Here is a 19,855-nt window from a genome sequence, read left to right as displayed (position 1 = left end):
CTGTAACCTCCTGTAAGCCAGAGCCCTGGTCACTGACACAGTCTGCTCTTTGTTTGCTGCGTACCACGCTCACCTCCTTCCCTCCTTTCACCCCCTGCCTCCTCTCCCTGACTCCTCCATCGTACCTCACTCTCTTTGACATTCCTGGCTTGTCAGAAATATGTGTAGACATCCTAAGGAACATTATAAAAAGTAGTTTTCATTGGTAAAATTACATGTTAAAGGGATAGTTCACACCCAAAATGGGTCTATCGATTTAATAGTCACCCCATGGAGACTTGAATTCATTGGATATTGTTTTGTTCTTGTCGCATTCCTAAGCCAATAATTTGATGACCGGCAGCGGTTCCGGTAGGAGACACAAAGAGTCTCCTTTGTGTCTCCTACCGGAACCGCTGCCTACCAGTCCGCTGGTCATCAAATTATTGTCTTGGGAATGCGACAAAAAACAAAAAATATCCATGAATTCAAGTGTCCATGGGGTGACTAATCGATAGAAAAAAGTAATGTTTTGGGTGAACTATCCCTTTAATAAAATACAATTTACAATTTACAATTTTGGCATTTAGCAGACGCTCTTAATCCAGAGCGATTTAGGAAAACACGAGGTAATGCATCAAATGCATAGAAATAGTAATCTAGGATCATAGGTAAACCAAGAACATATCCTAAGTCTAAACAGTATAATGATATTATGTATTTGTCTTGATATTATCAAGAAAAATGTATCTGTACATTGAAACTATATGCACGGTATAGTATGTCAGGTCTACAAATGACCTGGCATCTGTCTACATAACTTGCTGTCTAAGTTACATTTTAGCCTTTGCATAAGCCTGCAAGGTTGTCAAGGCTATAAGGCAAGTGCTACGGCAAGTAAAAACATATTATGCATTACTGAACATGATTGCAATATACTACTATATTTTGTATATGTTTAGCTGTTATCTTACTCACTTCCTGTCCTAAACTGGGCTTCACTGTTGCAGGATCGACTCTGAGCTGCTGTCTGTTCCTGCCTGGCTTCAACACGAATGCAAGCACATTGTTTTGTGCGCACTTTTAATGTATGTGTATGTGCATGCATGTGCATGTGCTCACAAATGCACCCAGTGCAGAAAAAAGACTTAACCACAGTATGTATGCAGGAGGTAGCTGTCAGCTGACCTCTTCTGTTCCACAGACAGTGGAGTTAAAACAGCAATAGCAAGACATTTAGCCAATGATGTACAAACAAACATCTGGAGGAGAAAGTGAATAAGATGTTATCTCCACGTCCTTCAACAACTTGATCCAGACTGATGGGTCTCATTTTGTACCATTTTCTGATGGATCTAAAGTTACCATTTTCCATGTGTATGTCAATATGGTTAAAATTGTCTGTTTCCCTGGGGGGGGGGGGGGGGGTTCATGCTTGTGTTCCCTCAACCTTAGGTTCCCTCAGCCCTATGTTCCCTCAATAATACCTAACAATTTTTTTTTATCATGAAATAAAACATACGTCACATGTCAATCATTACGCGGTGGAGGGGGGGGGGGGGGGGGGTTTGACATACTCTGTTCCATTGGGGGGAGGGATACCCCCCCACTTTTGGGGTTAAGAAAAAAGAAAAAGAAAAAACCAAAAAGTAACAAACCTGGGAAAAAAAACGTGCACACGCTGGGAACACATTTATGGGAGAAAACTGAAGAAGAAAAAAAAAGAAAAGAGAAGTATGACTAAGTTACAGAAGTGGTCAATTGTATCACCAACTTCATGTCATGGGTGGACTGGAAACAAAAGTCAGCCTAGGAATATGAATTAATTACATTACTCATATTTGTAATTAAGGAAATAATAATAATAATAAGTAGTGAACGTTCATCTGTCAATCAAATAAATACAAATTAAAGGGCCCCTTTGATAATCTATAGGGCAAGACCCCTATATGGTCTTTTTTACAAACTAGTATTGTACTGCACATGGCTTATGAAACGATCTCATATATTGACACTACTTGCCTTTTTTTTTTACGTTGGGAGGAAACTGATTACAAAAAGATAACAATAAAAATAAGAGACAATAAAATAAGAGAGAAGTGAGCAGTTACAGAAGTGGTCAATTTCATCATCAACTTTATGTTGAAATTTGTGGAACAGTAGATCATATCTCACACTAGATATACTGTACATGGTGCTAAATAGCAGTAAAAGTGGTTCTCTGGCTGTGTGTGTGTGTGTGTGTGTGTGTGTGTGTGTGTGTGTGTGTGTGTGTGTGTGTGTGTGTGTGTGTGTGTGTGTGTGTGTGTGTGTGTGTGTGTGTGTGTGTGTGTGTGTGTGTGTGTGTGTGTGTGTGTGTGTGTGTGTGTGTGTGTGTGTGTGTGTGTTCAAAATGGCCACATAAACTGTTGGCAGCTGACTCAAAAGACACCCAACAGTTGAAAATGGCAGTTTGCATATCCTTACTTATTTGCACTCTGCATATTGTTTACATCGGCACTCTGTATCTTCTTATTTATTTTACTCTCTGCATCTTCTATTTTATCTGAATCTCTGCATATTCTTATTTATTGTACTCGCTGCATCTTATTTATCTTACTTTCTGCATATTCTTATTTATTTTACTCTGCATATTATTTATTTTACTTTTTGCATATTCTTATTTATTTTACACTCATCTTCTTGATCATTACTGTTTAGTATTGACTCATGTGTGCCATTTAACATTCTTACTAGACTGCCTCTCTACCCACTAAGCTACGGCCACCCCAAAGGACAATTTGATATACAGTACTTCCAGCAACTATGGGCATCTAATCTATAAACTGTAAGCATAGCAACATCATTTGGTGCAAATGTGTGTGCATGTCTGTGTGTAGGGGACACAGGGAAACTGTCAGAACTTTCCCTAAAACATCCAGGACAACGCTCCATACATCCCAGACTTCCAAACTGTGGAGCAAACTCCCCTTTGCAGTTAGAACTACAGACTCACTCCCAATTTTCCGCTGTAATCTGAAGACACCTCAGACTCCTTTAGCCTGTACTGTAGCACTTGACCAAACCTTGACGACCATGCAGTCTTATGCAAAGGTTAAAATGTAATTTCCTATAGTTTCAATGTACAGATCATTTATTTTTTGATATTGTACTGTTTAGACTGATGCTAGGTTCTTGATTGACCTATGATCCTATTACTGAGGCACTACACTGTCTCTATGCATTTGATGTACGTGTTTACCTTGTTTATTGTAAATCGCTCTTGATTAAGAGCATCTGCTAAAATGCCTAAATTGTAAATTGTTGGTCTGTTTTGCAAACCATACAGTATGGTACTGCACAGGCTGATGAAAAGATTTTTTTCACTTTATGGGAGAAAACGGAAGACAAACAATTAAAAAAAGAGAAGTACAGAAGTGGTCAATTTTATCACCAACTTAATGTCATGGGTGGACTGGAAACAAAAGTCAGCCTAGGAATAATAATTACAGTGGCCCTCATATTTGTAATTAAAGAAATAATAATAAGTAGTGAAAGCTCACCTGTCAATCAAATAAATACAAATTAAAGGGCCCCAGCATGATAATCTATAGGGCAAGACCCCTAGGTCTTTTTTACAAACCAGTACTGTACTGCACATGGCTTATGAAACTATCTCATATTTTGACACTACTTGCCTTTTTTTACGTTATGGGAGGAAACTGATTACAAAACTAGAAAAAGTGCTCCTCGGAGCACAGGTCAGGTAGGTTATTGTGGGCCAGCAATGTTCGGAATTCGCCAATCAGGATGGAATATGAAAAATCGGACGGAAACATCTTGATCACTTGACTATAGAGATAATGTGTACCGATTTACATGATGTTTGGACAACATTTGTATGAGTAATATGAAAAATAAAAGTGTTGCAAAAATCGGCCTCCTGGTGGCGCTATAATAGGGCAATGTTAAAAGGGTGGTATTTGTTCCTCAACGTAGTGCAAATGTGCGTGCAAAGTTTCACTGCAATCGGACGCTGTGTTCATGATTTGCGGCATTTTGTGCAAAACTTGCAAACTTTAGATGTCAATCTGAGCCAATCAGGATGGAATATGAAAAATCAAACAGATCCGTTTTGATCACATGACTATAGAGATCATGTGTACCGATTTGCGTGAAATTTGGATTAAATCTGAAGGCTTAATATCAAAATATTTTTTTCTCCGCCAGGCCGAAAGGCATGGCGAGAGAGTATGTTCTGCCCCCTGTCCGTTCGTCCGTCCGTTTGTCCGTCCGTCCGTCATTCTGTCTGTGTACAGCTAATCTCCGGCACCGTTGGCTTGATCGCAGCGAAACTGTCCACACACACTCCCTGGATGCCACAGCAGAACCCATGTGAATTTTTCACATGGGCCTTTTATAGCGCCACCAGGAGGCCGATTTGTGCAAAACATATTTTTTGACAGTGCTCCTACAGATTTTGTCCCAAAATTCGGCAAATCGGTACACAGTATCTCTATAGTCATTAAACGAAACTGGTCTTTCAGATTTTTCATATTCCATCCTGATTGGCTAAAAATGGCTTCCAAAGTTTGCCGGATCGGTCCATTTTGAACAAAATGCCTCAAATGACAAACACAGCGTGCAATTTCCTTGAAATTGTGCACACTCATTCCCACTAGGCTGAGGAAGAAATGTCACTTGAACAGTTTCAAATCAGCCTCATGGTGGCGCTATGACAGGCCGATTCGTGTTTTTACCTATAATTGCACCGATCTGTGTAAATCTTTGTATGTGCACTCCCTAGAGGCCAAGGAACAACCATTGCTCTGCATTTTTCACATCTGCCTTTTATAGCGCCACCAGGAGGCCGACTTATGTAAAACACATTTTGGGATATTACTCCTTCAGATGTTATCCAAATTTCACGCAAATCGGTACACATGATCTCTATAGTCATGTGATCAAGACAAATCTGTTTGATTTCCAATATTCCATCCTGATTGGCTAAGATTGAAATCTAAAGTTTGTAGGAGTGGCCCGTTTTGAAAAAAATCCTGAATGGAGCGCCCGATTCTGGTGAAACTTTGCACGCACATTCGCTCTACGTTGAGGAACAAATGCCACCCTTTCAACTTTGCCCTGTTATAGCGCCACCAGGAGGAGATATTACTCCTACAAATGTTGTCCAAACATCACTCAAATCGGTGCATATCTCTTTAGTCAAGTCATCAAGACGGATCCGACCTAACCTGGCTAACCTAGTTTTACATAAGTCGGCCTCCTGGTGGCGCTATAAAAGGCAAATGTGAAAAATGCAGGGCAAAGGTTTTTCCTTGGCCTCTAGAGAAAGTTTTACACAGATTGGTGCAGTTATGGGTAAAAACACGAATCAGCCTGTTACAGCGCCACCATGAGGCTGATTTAAAATGGCATTTCTTCCTCTGCCTAATGGGAATGTGTGTGCAAAATTTCATGGATATTGCATACTGTGTTCATGATTTTAGGCATTTTGTTCAAAACGGAGTACTCCTGCAAACTTTGGAAGACAATTTTTGCCAATCAGGATCGAATATGAAAAATCTGAAAGACCCCTTTCGCTTAATGACTATAGAGATACTGTGTACCGATGTGCGGGATTTTTGGACAAAATCTGTAGGAGTACTGTCAAAAAAATATGTTTTGCACAAATCGGCCTCCTGGTGGCGCTATAAAAGGCCCATGTGAAAAACGTGGGGCAGAGGTTCTGCTGTGGCATCCAGGGAGTGTGTGTGCACAGTTTCACTGCGATCAAGCCAACGGTGCCAGAGATTAGCTGTACACAGACAGAATGACGGACGGACACACACACGGACGGAGGGACAAGGGGTAAAACATACTCTCGCCATGCCTTTCGGCCTAGCGGAGACAAAAATAAAATAAGAGAGAAGTGAGCAGTTACAGAAGTGGTAAATTTCATCATCAACTTTATGTTCTTGAGCAGTAGATCATATCTCACACTAGATGTCATACTGTAAATGCTGCTAAATAGTAGTAAAAGTGGTTCTCTGGCTGTGTGCGTGTAGGCGTTTGTGCGTGTGTGCGTGCGTGCGTGTGTGTGTGTGTGTGTGTGTGTGTGTGTGTGTGTGTGTGTGTGTGTGTGTGTGTGCATATGAGATAGGACTGTACTAACATACTATGTTAATTAATATTAACATAGTATGCAACCTCTGATCATCTATGATCAGAGGTGAGTGATGCATATTTCAGGAAAGCTAAACGGGAGTATAGTGCTAAGCTGGAAGACCAGTTCAAGAATGGGGATGCGAGGAGCGTGTGGCAAGGGCTCCGGGAAATAACGGACTTCAGAGGGCGACCCAGAAGCACGGAGCCCCCCTCTGCCTCCCTCCCAAATGAGCTGAACTCCTTCTTCGCACGGTTCGAGATAGACGGCACCAACACCACACCACCGGAGCCTGCACCACCACAGGAGGTCAGCCCATTATCCATTTCGGAGGCCGATGTGCGTAAGGCCTTCATGCGGTTGAACACCCGTAAAGCGGCAGGCCCCGACGGCATACCAGGCCGTGTGCTCAAAGTCTGTGCACACCAGCTGGCTGGTGTGTTTACAGACATCTTCAACCTCTCCCTCTCCCAAGCTGAAGTTCCTGAAGGCTTCAAAAGGTCCATCATAGTCCCAGTCCCCAAGCGTGCTAAAACATCATGTCACAATGACTGGAGACCTGTTGCACTGACACCAATCGTTAGCAAGTGCTTTGAGAGGCTGGTAAGAGATTACATCTGCTCTGTACTGCCCGCTACACTGGATCCATGGCAGTTTGCATACCGGAAAAATAGATCAACCGAGGATGCAGTGGCCATGGCTCTCCACACTGCACTCAATCACTTGGATGCGAGAGGGAGTAACAACAGGTACGTGCGGATGCTGTTCGTGGACTTCAGCTCAGCCTTCAATACAATTGTCCCTGCAAGACTAGACATGAAGCTCAGAGACCTAGGCCTGCACCCGACCATGTGCAGGTGGGTACTGAACTTTCTGTCGAACCGTGGTCAGGTGGTGCGGATGGGTAACATAACATCAGACCCAATGACCCTCAATACCGGTGCACCCCAGGGCTGTGTGCTCAGCCCCCTCCTTTACTCCTTGTACACCCATGACTGTATGTCCACGCACGGCTGCAATACCATCATTAAGTACGCCGACGACACTACAGTCATGGGGCTGATCACTGACGCCAATGAGACGGCCTATAGAGATGAGGTCAATACACTGGCGCTGTGGTGTCGGGAGAACAACCTAGCTCTCAACGCGGGAAAGACCAAGGAGCTAATTGTTGACTTCAGGAGGCCAAGGAGGGAGCACACGCCAATCCACATCGATGGAGTTGCAGTGGAGAGAGTCAGTGGGTTTAAATTCCTCGGCATTCACATTGACGACGACCTTAAGTGGAACACTCACACCACTCATGTGGTGAAAAAGGCACAACAACGCCTGTACTGCTTACGGCGCCTGAAGAAGTTCAGGGTCAGCCCCCGTATCCTGAGGTCCTTCTACAACTGCACCATTGAGAGCATCCTGACGGGTGGTTTCATCGTATGGTACGGGAGCTGCACTGTCCTTCAACAGAAGGCACTACAGAGAGTAGTGCGGTCAGCCCAGCGCATAGTCGGAGGTGAGCTTCCCTCCCTCCAGGGAATATACGAGAGGCGATGCGTGGCCAAGGCTGAACGGATTGTTGGGGACGTCCACCATCCCAGCCACAGCCTGTTCAGGCCAGCACTGCGGCCGCGGCCAGGCAAGCGGTATCTCAGCCTTGCTAGCCACACACAAAGACTATGGAGTACTTTCTTCTTGGCCACCATAAGACTCTTGAACACACACTGAACACTACATGGCCCGGACTATATGGCCATATGTCTGCGGCTAATGTATTATATCTATGACAATGCAGTTTGCACATGCGCTTTTTGCACTTACTGTAGGTAGTTTTTTGATCTTATACATGTTTTATTATTAAGCAGCTTAGTTTCTAACATAACAATGAGTCTAAATGTGGAATTACTGAGACTGTAGCTGCTGTGTTGGTTTTATAGCGCACAATGAATTTCACGTGCCTTTTACTTGTAAATGGTATTGTTGACAATAAAGTTGAACCTTGAACCTTGAACCTTGATATTTTATAGATATTGATCTATATATTATTGATTAATGATTACTTATCTCCTTGTTACTAAACATGGAGCCTGTTGTCTCTCTTTAAATCTGCCACCATGTAATTGGTGTTACTCTTACTGTATTAAAAAAAAATATGTTTATAATTGTCCTACTGAAAAGAAAAGGCTACAGTACAGCGATGACACAGTGGTATTGTAGAGACAAATAATGACTCATAGGCAGTTTACCATCTTTCTTAACACAGAAAACAGAGGAGTGTTCAAACCACAGTTACCAACTTCCTGTTTCCTCCTTCAGTAAAAACTGCCTTGCCATTTGTATGATAAAAATTGTAGGCCACATTTGTATTTGATAAAATTACCTGATATTCATTGTATTGTAATAGTGTGCATATGTCAGTTCAGTTATTGTTTTAGTTAGAATTCCATACAGTGTGGTAAGTGTATGTCATTGTATAGCCTACCCATTGTTCGGAACAGAGAGTGGCTCCGCCCAAGCTTTATTTAATCAATTGCACAGGATCTGTTGTTTTACTGGATAGTATGTATATACATATAGGTTCTCCAACTTTGAGATTATAGTGTTAACCCAAACCCTTAATACCTTCAACCAGAGGCAATCCTAGGGTGTTGGGGGGCCCTAGGCAAAGCTATTGAGAGGGACCCCTATGCACGTGCGCCAATTTTTTATTTATCTTATTTTTTATGCAGTGTGCCGATTTCTTTGGGGTTAGTTGTTTCTTTTTGGGGCAGCCTTTTTGGGGATTTTTTTAAAGAACCTTTACAGTTATAGTAGCAAGTTCACACCATACCTTTTAGTACATACATTATTATGCTAATGAAGCAAGGTGTTCCACAATAACTTGGTGGTTTTTGCTATGTGGGAAAGACCAAAAGAGAATTGAAAACCAGAATTACAGAGCACAAGAGTAATATTAGAAATAAAGATGAGAAGTCTCCAGTTGCCAGGCACTATAATATGGTTAAACATGACATATGTACACTAAGATTTCAAGGTTTAGAAGTAGTCAATCCACTGAGAAGAGGTGGGGACAGAGACCGTGTTCTATTACAAAGGGAGGCTTACTGGATCCATGCATTAAATACTGAGTTCCCTAAGGGATTGAATGAAGAATTATTATTGAATTGTTTCCTATGAAATGTTTTCTATGAATTGTTTACTCTGGTTGTGGAAACTTTAAGAACATTTTTACTAAACAAATACTATGTGTAATGCTTAATGTAAACATTAATAGCACAATGAATTGTAAGTGAATTGTATTCACCAATGAGAATCAGCTGTACTCTATCGCTTAGCTATATATGTCACATCCTGTTTGATGTATTCTAGTTTGAAACGCTGAGGAAGGCCGACGTGCCGAAACTCGTCCGTTTCTCTAGATAGACCTGTCTGCTGCGGCTGTTCACCCTTAAAAAAAATCAAGAATATAACTGAAGAGAGTGCGGATGTTCCTTTATTCCACAATAACTTGGCCCATGTTGCTGCAGTAACTGAATACTACAACAGGATACCTTTGTTTAACACCAGTGTTACCTGCACATCAAATCACTTTAAAATCTTATTGTTGTCATCTTCTTTGGATCTATTGATTGACAGTCAGACAGCAGTGGATAGACATAGAGCAGCTATGAAGCAGAGGTCGCACTAGGATTGTAAACTGCCTCACAATATCAAGAATTATTACAGTTTAACAGGACATCTGATAAAAATAACGGTCATTTTAATGCATTAATGACTATGTGTGTAAATGTAGCTAAACAGTTAAACATAACCAAAATCTCTTTTTATCAACATTGTTAAGGTGCAGCAGTTTCTCTCTCAGGCTGACACTGAAAAGCTTTGATGCATGCCTTTATCCCATTTAGACCTGAGGCCGATTCTAAAAACGCCTTCTAAATCCTGACCTAAGTTTTCTGAAAAACTTCAAATTACAACAAATGTATGTTGTATACTGTACATAGCAACAAGAACCCCAAAAGGGGTTCCCGTCCTGAAAGGTATAGTTACAAATAAGGGTTCCCGCCCAAAATGGGTTTTAGGTTAGACTACTGTAACGCTCTTTTAGCTGGTGTGCCAAAGAAAGCAATTACAAAATTACCAATAATACAGAATGCTGCTGGACATGTCCTCACCAGGACCGAGCACAGAGCACACATCACACCGGTCGTAAGATCTCTGAATTGGCTCCCTGTCACTTCTAGAATAGATTTTAAGAGTATTTTATTGTTCTATAAATCAGTTAATGACTATGCACCAACATACATGTCAGATATGATCGAAAGGCATGAACCTAGTAGGTCACTGAGATCCTCTGGCACTGAATGTTTAGAAGTTTCATCTGTCAATGGTAAGAGACATGGAGAGACAGCTTTTAGTTTGTATGCCCCCAAACTCTGACAGTCAATCTGAGAATGGCTGAATCAGTAGATATTTTTAATCTTAAAACATATGTTTAATTTGGTTTTATAAAGGTGGTACAGTAAAGCAATACTTTAACAGAACAGAACAGTGAAAAAAACTACAATAACAACAACAACAAATTCAGACTAATATGTAAGAAAATATATAAATCTTATCTTTATCTTTTTATAATTTTGGAGATATGTCAAAAAATGTATTAAACTCCATTAAACCCTATTGAACTAAATGACAAGGTCATCCCCCTACGTCCCCAGGGTTCTATGTTCCATCAGTCCTATTAGGGTGGGAGTTGGGGTTGACATTCTGTAGGGCTGAAGGAACATACTTTACACTCGCTCCCAGTAGAACAGTGTGAACTTCAGTACAATAATGTTGGATTTTTCTCAGTTTTTCTGACTTCACAGGCTAGAACAGTTAGCTGCTGTTTCATAAACAGAGACAAGTGGTAGAAACATCACTTCTCACAGATAAAGAGGATGTCTTCTTCACATTTGACATCTACCCAGTCTCCTTGCTTGTGATGGTACTTTACACAGTTATGGTTTGTATTGTTATCAGGCCTTCCACTGGCCCAGTACCTGCAAAGTAAACAACTTAATATAATCAACCACATTCACTCAGTCACTCACTTACAATGACGTTGATAGAATTGCAATAGAAAGAGTCTTGTAAAATGTCTCTCACCCTGTTGTTGTCAGTGGTGTCCCATTCACCCATGTCCAATTTCCCTCAGTGTTGTTCAGACCGATCCAAGATGCTCCTCTCCCACCGGTCAGTCCTTTGATGAATTCCTGATGATTAGTCCATGATTGAACCATCATTAATTTACAATCATGCATTAACGGTTCATTATAATCACTGAATTACATCACATTTATATATATTCATGGTCACACACATCGTCGTGCACGCACGCACGCACGCACGCACGCACGCACGCACACACACACACACACACACACACACACACACACACACACACACACACACACACACACACACACACACACACACACACACACACACACTAACCTGCTCTTCTTTACTGTTAATAATCACCAGATCTGCTCCTGTCTTCAGACAGAGTTGTCTACTTTCCTCCCAAGTTTTCTCTCCAGTATGTCTGTTGTAGCAGCTGGATCCAAACTTCTGCCATCCACTGGGACAAACTTTGACTAAACATCAAACGAGGAGGATTATTGATGGATTCTCAATGCACTGATAATAAAAAAAAAAATAACAATAATAATTATAATAATAATAATAATAGTAGTGGTTGGTTAGTAGTATATTTAGAAATTTAGAAATAACCTGAATAATAGCAGAATGACTTGGTTTAGGTCTACTACCCAAATATAATATGACTGTGAGGCAAAACTCTAGAATAAAGACTTCATTTGATTTGTTTTATTTTATATAATTATATAATTATATAATTACTTACCAAAGACGTTTTTTTGTTTTTTGTTTTTTTTACTTTCAGTAGGCCTATAGCGTGAGTGATTTAATGGTGGGATTTCATTCTGTCTGCAGTTTAATTTAAGAAAACTGCAATTTTAAAAACTAAAAGAAAACTTACATTAAGGTTTCATCACAGTGGAGATACACTACATCCCTAACAATTTTAATCTAAATAATAATAAGAAAAAAAGCACCCTTTGGGCTTGTGCAAATCTTCTGTGTTGTTAGTAGTGTTGTGTTGTTGGGGCAAAAAAATAATTATTTGTGTACCAGCACTGAAGGTGTGTTTTGAGTAGTGGATATGGTTGATGTGAGTAGAGAATGTTGGTGAAATCCAGAAGGGTAGAGGGCAATGGAAATTAGATAGCATTTGTTGTTAGATTACATGGTTTGTTAAAAGCAACGTAGAGCCAGCACAAAGCCATCACAACACTGAGTGGCACTCCATATGGGTTCTAATAGGATTTCCCTTCATAAATGTTTGTATCCTGTCTCACCTGCTGCCTTACCAAGTTGGTTTACTTTATCTTGTAAGTGGTCTTTCTCCAGGGTCAGATTATTACATCTTGTCTGTAACAGTATTTTCTCCTGCACCAGGTCGTCATTTCTGGTCTGACACTGCTTATCTGCAAAGGACAAAAGTGGTGATGATAAACACAGTTGTTGCTACTGTTCATGATGTGGTCACACATCTGTGTGGAACGTTATAGCTTTGTGAAGAAGAAAACTCAATGCTATTATTCTCTTTTTTCACATGCATAATTTGTTAACAACTTTTTCCATTATACACATGTAATAATACCCCAAAAAAAGGATCTTGAGTAGAAACAAAGAATTAGATAAAATTGGGACGTCACATCAAGATATGGGTCAATGCTGCGGTTGCCACAGTTAGACAATGTCACGCAAGAAACTCCCTCAACGAGTGATGTGATATATGTAGTTGTATGACATGGAATACTCACATTTCACATCCAGGACTATGATCACAACCACCAGTATAACACACAGGAATGACAGGATCCACGGAGCAGCATCTTTGAGACGCCTTCTCACTTTTGACAGCAGTCCTGCAACAGAAAATACAGCTTCTAGGTGTGCAGCGATCGAAAGAGATAAAAAACGGCGACAGGGCTGACCACACCAAAAACTAAAACTATAATGATAACTAAATATATTGTTATATTAATCTTTCTAACTGAAGTAGATGGCAGAGGCAGAGTCCTCACCACAATGTAAAAAATAAATTTGTGAACCCATAACCTTCTGATTTTGCTTTTATTCCTGTAATGTACAACAGTAACAGGTCATCAGTATCACACAGTGCGTGTTTGGCATCACAGTTTACAGAATGTTATTGTTCATCAGTGTGGATGCTCACTCTGATTATTGTTTTAGTTATCATTATAATTATCATACTTGTGTTCTTGGTTTGGTTGGCCTTAAGTCTAAGGCCCATACACCAAACAAAGGCCCTGACACTATGACTCAGACATATTGGTCGGATCGGCGGTGCGACGTAGGTGTGAGGGCTGCATAGTGGCCCGAACCTCTAGTAACTGAAATATACAAAGCCTATTACTGAATTATACAAAGAAATTCTCAAAAAAAAAGGGACGCCAGGTTTAAAGTGGTTAAAAGAGCATGGTCAGTTATGTACAAATAATGATGGAAATGTGATGAATATGAAGCTTTGATTGTGTTCCGAGAACAATTTATGCAGAGATAGATACTTTATCATTCTTGGTGTGGTTGGCCTTTAAAAGTCTAAAAGCCCCAGTAGATACACCAAACCGGACCAAAGTGGTTTGAACTGACCAACATTCTCTCTCTCTCTCTCAAAAAAATTGTAATAATAACAACAATGATAATTTTACACATCAATGGAATGGTACTGAAGGATTTACAGTAAAATACACAGTAGGCTACACTTTGTTAACCCATTACGGGAACGCATCATGTGTCATTTTTAGATTTCTTTGGCTATTCTAAAAATAGCAGATATACAATACAAGCTTGTATAAAGGCTTTTTATTTTTTTTTATCGCCAAATCTTTTTAAGCGAACATTTTTAACTCATGTTACAACTTCTGGGGGTCCCTGGAACAAAATATTTTTAAATGGAGGTCCACGGCCAAATACATATCATTTTGGCGATCCTTAACATGAAAAAGTTTGAGAACCACTGATTTTACAGCAACATACGTTTTTTTCAAAAAACTGTTAGGATATATAAGACATTTGTAGAATCCCCAGACGCAAAGATTTTAGTAAAAATAAATTAGCTTTCAAAAATATATATATTCAAAGAATTGCACAAAATGTCACAATTTTTCCAAAAAATAGCAGATCTACAAGCTCGTAGCGCGGCACTCGGTGCCGCGCTATGAGCTTGTACAGTATATCTGCTATTTTTGAATAGCCCAAAGAAATCTAAACAATTACACAGATGCATTCCCGGTCTTAATGGGTTAAGGGGATAGTTAACCCCAAAAAAATATTTTTCTATCGATTAGTGACCCCATGGAGACTTGAATTTATATATTTTTTAGTTTTTGTTGCATTCCCAATTCAATAATTTGATGACCAGTGGACCGGTATGCAGCGGTTCTGGTAGGAGACACAAAGGAGAATCTTTGCGTCTCATACCGGAACCGCTGCAGGTCATCAAATTATTGGCTTAGGAATGCGACAAAAACAAAAAAATATCCATGAATTCAAGTCTCTGTGGATGCATGACTAATCGTTAGAAAAAATGTCATTTTGGGGGTGAACTATCCCTTTAAGGTTTGTGCTACAAGAAAATCTGAAAAAAAACCTGTGTCTCCCATCATGTCCTCCTGTGGTCCAGGGATGACTTCATGGCTTATCAAATCGGCAACAGACTCATAGATGTTCACCACTCTGTCCTCCGTCTTCTCCCTCACCTCGAACTGTCCTCTGTCCTCGATGTCCCCTATCTGTCCTGTTTCTCTATCACTCCGTGTCACCTTCTTTGTCAAGTCTGGGCGGGCATAAATATCTGTGGACAGACGTCATACGTACAAGGAAGAGAGGCTTGAAAAGTAACTATTGATAACAAATAACTATAACTATGTTGTATATTCCCTTCATGTATTGATTAGATGTACAATACTGTACATGATTACTAGATAACCGTAAATATACTGGTTTAACAAAATGTGATTATGTCTGTCTGAGACTGGCTGCCACAAGACTCTAGCAATAAGGAAGTGTGCGTGGTAGAACACACTCACTCACTCACACACACACACACACACACACACACACACACACACACACACACACACACACACACACACACACACACACACACACACACACACACACACACACACACACACACACACCAGAACAGGATATTCATATGAAATGTGTGGTTTCACATCATGTGGTTGCTCAGCAGCAGACTGCAGAATGCAAAAAGTTCAGTAACTGACGCATTTGCAACAAGCAGCTTCAAGCCTTCACCATCAGAACCTCTTGGATCATTTTCATTTTCACCAACTTTTAGTCCACAGAACATAATAATAATCGGATTTACACTTTTACTGTATTAAGCTCTTGCTTAATAATAAATAAGAACATCAGTTTACTTTCGGATATACATGTTTCACAAGTCCTTGTGTAGTACATTGTGCTCAATGTAAAATAGAGCAATTATTTAACCCAAGCACGATTCCAGCACACAACCATATTGGTTGCAATGTTGATATTGCAGTGTTAAATATAGCTTATAAAACTGGTTGGAATCAGAAAGCATGGACCGCGTGCGGTTCCATGGTCCATCGGCATGGTATCACATCCTTACAAATCTTGTGTGTTTTTCTGATCAGACAGACATCGGAGATGCAGAGAGAATAGAATAGAATTGAAATAGGCCTACTTTATTGATACCAGAGGGAAAGCATAACGACCATGACAGACGATTTCAGCAAAGAGAGTTGTGTAGTATGAACTGCATGGTGATCTTATGACTATCCAACGACTTTGAAAATTGAACAGTGTGTTCAGGCTTTAATGACCAATAAATTCTCTTGGATTCCTGTGGAGCTTGATGTGCAGATCACGGCAGAACCCATGATGTACAGTAGTGTCATAGTGTAGGCTACAAGAAATTTGTGATGAGAGGTGAAAAAAACTATTTGTCTTTTTTTATGTTGTCCCACCTGTTCATTTAGTAGTGTCTACTGTAACTATAGGTCCGAGCAGTTTATGCATGTGTCTGAGTAGTTTGTTTGTGTCTGAGTAGTTTATGTATGTGTCTGAGTAGTTTATTTACAGTATGTGTCTGAGTAGTTTATGTTTGTGTCTGAGTAGTTTATGTATGTGTCTGAGTAGTTTATGTATGTGTCTGAGTAGTTTATGTTTGTGTCTGAGTAGTTTATGTATGTGTCTGAGTAGTTTATGTATGTGTCTGAGTAGTTTACAGTATGTTTGTGTCTGAGTAGTTTATGTATGTGTCTGAGTAGTTTATGTATGTGTCTGAGTAGTTTATGTTTGTGTCTGAGTAGTTTATGTATGTGTCTGAGTAGTTTATGTATGTGTCTGAGTAGTTTATGTATGTGTCTGAGTAGTTTATGTTTGTGTCTGAGTAGTTTATGTATGTGTCTGAGTAGTTTATTTACAGTATGTGTCTGAGTAGTTTATGTTTGTGTCTGAGTAGTTTGTTTGTGTCTGAGTAGTTTATGTATGTGTCTGAGTAGTTTATTTACAGTATGTGTCTGAGTAGTTTATGTTTGTGTCTGAGTAGTTTATGTATGTGTCTGAGTAGTTTATGTATGTGTCTGAGTAGTTTATGTTTGTGTCTGAGTAGTTTATGTATGTGTCTGAGTAGTTTATGTATGTGTCTGATTAGTTTATGTATGTGTGAGTAGTTTATGAATGGTTTATGAATGTGTCTGAGTAGTTTATGAATGTGTCTTAGTAGTTTATGAATGTGTCTTAGTAGTTTATGAATGTGTCTAAATAAAAAAACATCACGTGGATGCACCTGGGACGTATCATCAGTGTTGTAGCCTGGGGTCGACGGGTGTTTCTGGTCTCGCAACATACACCCTCGCCCAGGTGACCCAACCGGGCCACCTGGGTTGATCAAGCGCCGACTTACGTCCCAGTAGCTACCCACGGTCAGTCCTCTTAGGGAAAGACAGGGCCCCTCAGTCCGCTTCTCCAGAACTACTCTGCCGGGACCGAGGGAGAGGAGAGGCTCTGGCACATGGAGGGACTAGGCTCTGTGGATGACCTCCTGTCCGGCCCCTCCTTCATCTCACCAGGTCCAGGACCTGAGCGTTGCACCAGACTCCCCCGCTCCAAACATATCACTCCGGCTTGATGGTGTCTTGGGCCGTGGTGGTACTGCAGGCTCCTCTTGCGGCTTGCCTGAAAGGCCCTCCTTAAAGGCCTCACCGTGGGTTTGATGGGCTTCTTCCTCACGGAAGACACAGGCTGGGGCGCCAACCCATACTGCTCCCGGGTGCCGTCTACATTCCGGCTGTCAACCATCTCTCCGGTGATCACCAGACTGTTCCTGGTTGTCACGTCTACTACTGTCTGAGTAGTTTATGAATGTGTCTGAGTAGTTTATGAATGTTTAATTATTTGTCCAACATGGCGTTATAACCGTTATTAACTATTACATTAACACACTGGGTGTCAAGCTTCTCTAAAGTGTCTAAAGACACTAGGATCCCAGGTAAACCAAGAATCAAGCATCAGTGTAAACAATAAGTGAAGTGTGTTACTGTGTACCTTGATGTCCTGTAGCCTCCTGTGAGCCAGAGCCTTGGTCTGTGAGACTGTCTGCTCCTTCATTGATGCGCACCATGTTCACCTCCTCTCCTATCTGTCCTCTTTCTCTATCACTCCGTCTCACCTTCTTTGTCAAGTCTGGGCGGGCATAAATATCTGTAGACAGACGTCATTCGTATGAGGAGGAGAGGCTTGAAAAGTAACTACTGGCGACAAATAGTAACTATGTTGTATATTCCCTTTATGTATTGATTAGATGTACAATACTGTACATGATTACTAGATAACTGTAAATATACTGGTTTAACAAAATGTGATTATGTCTTTCCTGGTTGTCACAATACTCTTAAGGAAGTATTCACTCTGGCTTGATGGTGTCTTGGGCCGTGGTGGTACTGCATCAGTCTAAACAATAAGTGTAAGTGTGTTACTGTGTACCTTGATGTCCTGTAGCCTCCTGTGAGCCAGAGTCTTGGTCTTTGAGACTGTCTGCTCCGTCATTGATGCGCAACATGATCACCTCCTCTCCTTTCTCCTCCTTCCTCTCCTCCCTGACTCCTCCATCATCGTAGCTCTTAGTCTTTGAAGTGACTGGCTTGTCAGAAACATGTGTACTAGACATCTTATGGAAAAACACAAAAAGTTACATAACCACCTGAACCCCAGCATCCACAATCTGGGGGGAGGATTAGCTAAAAATAGCAGATCTACAACATTGGTTGTACATTCGCTATTTTTGGCAAAGAGATTTGGTTTAGGGAAAAAAGTGGTCCAAGTACAGCCTACTCAGGTCTGTTTCAATTAATCTTTTATTTTATTTATTAATTGAATGACTTTTATTAGTCTGAAATCCAAACAGCACAGGGGTATAATAAAAGCCCAAATTGAGGCCAAAAGGATAACACAAAAAAGTCCTGGGGACTTTCCGTTGTGGTCACTTCATGTTTTCAATTCATCAACATAGCATATTAACACATTAAAGGGATAGTTCACCCCCAAAAAAACATTTTTCCTATCGATTAGTCATCCCATGGAGACTTGAATTCATGGATCTTTTTTTTTTGTCGCATTCCTATGCCAATAAGTTGATGACCAGCGGACCTGTAGGCAGCGGTTCCGATAGGAGACACAAAGGAGATTATTTGTGTCTCCTACCGGAACCGCAGCCGGTCATCAAATTATTGGCTTAGGAATGCAACGAAAACAAAGAAATATCCATGAATTCAAGTCTCCATGCGGTGACTAATCGATAGAAAAGCAAGTTATTTTCGGGGTGAACTATCCCTTTAATACATGTCATCAACAAATACAAGTAATAAATTAAGTGGTTAATTATTCAAATAATATGTTAATAAAGTACATGTACAGTATAATAAGCATCACTGAAAGTTATAACGATATAGTACTATATTTCTAAATAATTATGTTTAAATGTCATCTTACTCACTTTGTTCAATATCTGTGTTCTAAATTGGGCTTCATTGATGCGGTATAGCCTGAGCTGTTGTCTCTAGTCTGGCTTTAACACTGACTCCCCCTCGCAAGCACATTGTTTTGATCTCTCTCTCTCTCTCTCTCTCTCTCTTTCTCTCTCTCTCTCTCTCTCGTTTTGACCTCACTCACTCACTCACTCACTCACTCACTCACTCACTCACTCACACGCACACATACTTTAGCTATTTTAATTGAATTTAATTATTTAAATGAAGTGAATTGAATTGAGTAAAGCAAAATAAATAGATTTTTTTTTTGTATTCTTCATAGTGGTGACACTGGTATTTTAGATAACAAACTAGCAATGTCTGAAGATGATGATAATAATTATGATTATGATAATTAATGTCACAAATAATGATAACGGACATCATGGGTTGTTTGTAGTCAATCACACCTCGTTCTACACAGGACGTGTTCAAAAAATAGATTGTCGCTTCCTGTCAGTGTGTTCGGCTTTCCGTATACCCAGTTATGGCCCCAGCATAGTGTTGTGTGGTTGAAATAGTTTGATCCTATCTCACTCGACTGTCTGAAAGTGTTTTCAATAGA

At 40.3% G+C, this 19,855-nt stretch overlaps 1 protein-coding gene across 1 annotated transcript; it reads right to left on the bottom strand.

Moving 5' to 3' along the window:
- Positions 1 to 10,772: 10,772 nt before the first annotated feature.
- LOC308073825 (uncharacterized protein) lies at positions 10,773 to 18,431 on the bottom strand (the record flags this gene model as incomplete). Its single annotated transcript, XM_080413001.1, has 8 exons — positions 10,773 to 11,154; positions 11,261 to 11,367; positions 11,609 to 11,751; positions 12,535 to 12,663; positions 13,003 to 13,107; positions 14,856 to 15,059; positions 17,810 to 17,965; positions 18,248 to 18,431. 8 exons carry the CDS (start codon positions 18,429 to 18,431, stop codon positions 11,031 to 11,033), a joined length of 1,152 nt encoding a protein of 383 aa, XP_080269127.1. The 3' UTR covers positions 10,773 to 11,030.
- Between the last annotated feature and the right edge of the window lie 1,424 nt (positions 18,432 to 19,855).

This window comes from Gymnoscopelus braueri, assembly GCF_963280865.1.
Source record: "Gymnoscopelus braueri genome assembly, chromosome: 18".
NCBI lineage: Eukaryota > Metazoa > Chordata > Actinopteri > Myctophiformes > Myctophidae > Gymnoscopelus > Gymnoscopelus braueri.
This window is presented reverse-complemented; position numbering and strand designations above follow the sequence as displayed.